A 4903-nucleotide genomic window follows, 5' to 3' on the forward strand; every position below is an offset into this window, starting at 1 on the left:
TACAAGAGAGTAACAAACATAAAAAAGAAGAAGGGGAGATAAGGACGATATTTTATGTTTCATTGAAAAGAAGGAACAGACCACACCAGAGCACCCGCCAACCACCCATTATAATATATACAATATAGTGGGGAGCCCACATGGACGTAATAGCTAAGTAGGTCACGTACAGTTCTGAACGTAGGTCTCAAGTTTACTTCTACCAACAGAGACATACTCCGGGGGTTCGAGCCTCAGCTCGGTCCGACGTTGTGTCCTTGGGGAAAGGCACTTTACATGAATTTCCCACCTAGCTCGGTCCTATCGGAGACGGACGTTGTAAACTAGGAGGTCCCCTTAAATACCCTAATAGTTTTGATAGGGGCGTTAAACCCATACCATTTCACCATTTTCACCCATTTTCACAAACATACTCCCTTTCTTTGTCGCGACGAGGTGCAAATACAAACTACATGCATGTTACACGAGTGAAGGGTGAAATGGTTAGCCGCTTCGCCGCTGCACGCAGATCATTTGTTCGTATGTTTGAGAAAATAATAGAAGCACATCGACACAAAAATGTTCGTTCAGTGCTGGGGAAAAATAAGACAGGCAGACAGACAGAAAAAAACAGAGAAAGTAAAGAAGTAAGATTTACTAGTCCCCCTCCCAAAAAACCCCCAAAAAAACAAACAACAACAACAACAAAAACAAAACAACAAAAACAAACAAACAAAACCACCCACAGTTTGATTCCCCAGTGAAGGTAGTTTTATTTTATTTTCTAAAAATCATGTACCTCCATGTTTTTGAGGTATCGTCGTATCCTTCTCAACCAGGATCGGCCCTGGCATGCAGAGTCGAAGCAGTATGACTAGAAAGAAAAACTATCAAAAATTGTGGTGCTTGGTGCGCAAAACCTGTACAACACTGCACGGAACGATGGGAGTGGTGGGTGGTCAGGGAGGCTTCTAGGGGACTTGAGTTCGACTCTCAGTATATTTCTGTCTCTTGGTCTCTGTCTCTGCCTCTCTAGCACTGTCTCTCTCTCTCTCTCTCTCTCTCTCTCTCTCTCTGTCTCTTTCTATCTTTTTTTTTGTGGGGGGGGGGGGGGGGGGGGCAACCCATTTTATCATCTGTCTTTCTATGTTGGGCAGGCAGGACTCAGTGGGAATATTTGCTCTTACTTCTTCATTTCTCTGCCTGTCTCGTCTTGTGATGTTAAGAATTTTGAGGAGACATTTCATTTAACATGCAATCATTAATGGGTTTTCTTAATGTCCAGGTTTGGCACTGGTAGCTTAATGCTGGTATGAATATTGAGGTGATAAGCTGTCTCTTTGTGTCCATGGAGCAGTTTGGATGAGATTGGAGGGGTGCGAGCTGATAGGTGACAGCATTGGCTTTTCAAGTTCGCATTTCTATGTCTCTGTCAATGGACCCATTTTCAGAAAAAAAAAGTTGGACTGCCTCGGTTAAATATTTTTATAATGTTGCAATGGTAAGAGCTTTCTAGTGTATATACTACCGCAGTGGTCATCGTGAGATTGAGGGTTTGGAGCTTCGTAGGCGGGACTTTCCCTGGGACAACACTTTACACAATGTTTAAGTATTCATAATTATTAATTATGACTTAAAGCATGCGTCATAGTAAAATTTGAACTACAATCAGAAAACTGAGTATTTACCTAACTTAATATTATTATTATTATTTATATTACTGTTCATCTGTATTATGCATGTGACTGTAAGCCTGAATGTGTATGTGCATGTTTGTGAGTGTGTGTGTGTGCGTGCGTGTGTGTGTGTGTGTGTGTGTGTGTGTGTGTGTGTGTGTGTGTGTGTGTGTACGAGGTGAAACGGCAAACCCACGTGCCAGGATCTGGACAATAATGAAGTATCCTGTCTTATTTCATGTTTTCCATTTCGTTCTGTCTTATCGATGGGCGTTTCATTTTGAGGTCTCGCCCTTACCATAATCTTACAGTGTTGCAAAGTGGTGATTAAAATATAACATTTTGCACGCTCTTGAAATGGCAAACATTCTTTGCTTATGCATGCAAGCGACAAAATATGTTTAACTCCCAAGGCGGGTGGTTGTGGTTGACGGGTGCTCTGGTGTGGTTTGCTCCTTCTTTTCTATCAAACATCTATCTTCCTATTCTCTCCTCCTTCTTTTTGTGTTTGTTACTCTCTTGTAACACCTCTAATCTTCGATACTTATATCACCTTATTGTGTTACACGGGCCGTAAACCTCTTACTAAAACTAAACTAAACGACTCCCAATTGGGGGAAATACATCTATATCTCTGCCTGTTTCTCGGGAAGGTTCTTCCTATTCAGCCGAGTCTTACCCACCGAGAAGTCACAGACTGCAAGTGTTTTAAATGTTTTGACCAACGTTGATGGTGGCGTAAAACGTGAACACTCGTTGTATATTTGTTAGCACTTCCTTAAATGTTATTTTACGGAGATGTGATATTGCAATCAAAACATGTAAGATCAGACACAAGTGTCAAAAACAGTTTAATTCGCAGTAGTTGTTTTACTACATTCTGCACCCCTCCCACCCACATTTTCCCCCACCCATTCTATTTTCACCTAGAAACGTCTTCTACAATATGTTGAAAAGCGCAAAATTAGCCTAGTAAACCAGTTGTAATAGTCTCCTTAATTAAGTCTGCGACAACCAAACTACTGCAGCTTCTAAGAACATAAAAGGTTTTAAGTCAAAAAGAAAAATAAATCAGTAAAATTTGACCAACGGTTAAAGAAACAATCGGAACCTTCGAATTAGCTGTTTTGACATACGCCCGATTCCAACACAATGCTACACAATATGATTTTGTTGTTGTTGTTATTCTCAAAAACACCTCACTGACATGCAAGCACTGCGACAGAATCTGCCCTTCAAACATAGGAAGAAATAACCATGAAATAGTCTGCATGAAGACAACCTTGAGACCAACTTAAGCTAAATTGGCCGTCTGTATAGACGAAAAGAGCCATACACTCAAAAACACTTGACAAAACTCACATGTGTAAACGGAACCTCAGACATGTTCTAGTTTATTTGTACATTGTTAATTTGAAAGTGTAATCAAAACGTATTTCCAGAAGAGTCAGAATGTCCAGTTTCTTCTTTTCCAGGGAGGAACAATCTCAAGCCTTGGTCGTGAGAACAAAGGGGCCAAACAGTAATATGGACAATGTTATTTTCAGACATTCATAGACGAAAAAAGATCCATACCTCGAAAGTATCATCAACTCAGAAAAAATTCCAGAGGTCCCATCAGCTGTTCTTTGGACAGAGAAACAAAAACAAAAATAAAAAAATAAAAGATAGAGCGATGTCAATATAGTTCCCTCTCCCGAACCCCAGACCTGCAAAGGGCAGATAATTGAGCCAACTCATGTGGGACAGGCGTAGCAACTCCCCCTTCCATGAGGCGGCAAGAGTTACTTCCTCGTGGGGGGCCGGAAAAGTTCCTCTGCCGTAACTAAGTTGTCACCTGCAAGGAGAAAAGAGATGAGATTTAGTCCAGGAGTAATTCCAGAAATTCAAGGGGGGTAGCTTTGTGACTGGGGTGAGATCAAAACTAAAACACGAAAGTAAAAAGATATAAATGTAAAGAAATGTTCAAGAAAGAAAGAGAGTTCAGGCAATAAAACCAATATTTTCTGGAAAAAGAAAGTTTGAGCACAAAGCAAGAGTGTTTGTGGGCTGTACTTTTTTATAGTGCTTCGTTCATGTTCAGCTCCATCTTAAATTTCTGAGTGATATAGATTGTTAGTATGTTTGTGTAAGTGTGTAAGTGTGTGTGTGTATGTGTATGTGTGTGTGTGTGTGTGTGTGTGTGTGTGTGTGTGTTTGTGTGTGTGTGTGTGTGTGTGTTTGTGAGTGTGTAGGTTAATCTCTCTCTTGATATCTCTCTCCATATATAAATATATATATATATAAGTTTGTGTGAGAGGGAGTGTGTGCATGCATCTATGTGTGGGTGTATGTGTGTGTGTGTGTGTGTGTGTGTGTGTGTTTGTGTGCGTGTGTGTGCGTGTGTGCGAGTGCATGAATGTGAGTGCGTGCGCGAGTGTGTGTATGAGTGTCTTTGTATATGAGTGTAAGTGAGTACATGCGTGTGTGTATAAAGGTACTTACTAACTAAATAAACAACGGTTAGCAGCAATAATGTCCACGATTACAGACATAAACAAACAGCTGCAAGACGAAAAAAAACCCAACCCACCACGGATTCAACAACACTGTGTAAACAGGTAACAAGTCGAGGAATTCTCTTTGCCTGCGAATTTTCAAATTCTCTCCAAACAAGAGTCGCCTGTCGACAGGTCATGAAGGCACGATCCACATCAACAGATTGTCCTCTAAGGCAACCATCAAAGTTTCATGCTAATCTCAACCGGCCATCGACGAAAGTCCGCTCCCCATCAAATCTCAAAGCCCTCGCTAGCAGATTAGCAAGCCTCACGTTGGCTGCATGGAAAGTGAAGTCGGAATATGATATAGCGAGACAAGAATCAGTTCCCTTGATCTTTCCCATTTCAATTGCCATTTTCCTGCCCACCCCCTCTCACCTTTCCCCAGTTTTTTTTTGTCTATCTGTTTGTTCGTTAAAAAAAATCTTATTCCCCACTTCTCTGGGTTTCATTATCTAAATGCTTCACTAGTTTTGTGCTTTTCAGTAAGCATGTGCCTAATTTTTTTCTGTGGTGGCTACAAGTTTGACACGATGGAGAGAGAGAGAGAGAGAGAGAGAGAGAGAGAGAGAGAGAGAGAGAGAGAGAGAGAGAGAGAGAGATTGGATAAGCAGGTAGATAGATCGAGAGATTGCCAGAGAGATGATAGGTAGATAGGTAGATGGATAGCTAGATAGATAGATAGATAGATAGATAGAGAGAGAGAGA

The 4903-nt window shown here is 41.0% G+C and overlaps 1 protein-coding gene across 2 annotated transcripts in view; it reads right to left on the reverse strand.

The window, feature by feature from the left end:
- Positions 1-3021: 3021 nt before the first annotated feature.
- The window catches only part of ATRP (allatotropin-like peptide), a gene marked incomplete at its 5' end in the record, with an annotated part of 65102 nt that continues 63220 nt past the window's right edge, over positions 3022-4903 (reverse strand). Inside the window, 1 exon segment of one of the 2 annotated variants that reach the window (XM_013081278.2) lies at positions 3022-3492. In XM_013081278.2, coding sequence (XP_012936732.1) covers positions 3440-3492 — 53 coding nt within the window. 2 annotated transcript variants of the gene reach the window in all.

The sequence above is a fragment of the Aplysia californica genome, unplaced genomic scaffold, assembly GCF_000002075.1.
Source record: "Aplysia californica isolate F4 #8 unplaced genomic scaffold, AplCal3.0 scaffold00124, whole genome shotgun sequence".
Classification (NCBI taxonomy): Eukaryota; Metazoa; Mollusca; class Gastropoda; order Aplysiida; family Aplysiidae; genus Aplysia; species Aplysia californica.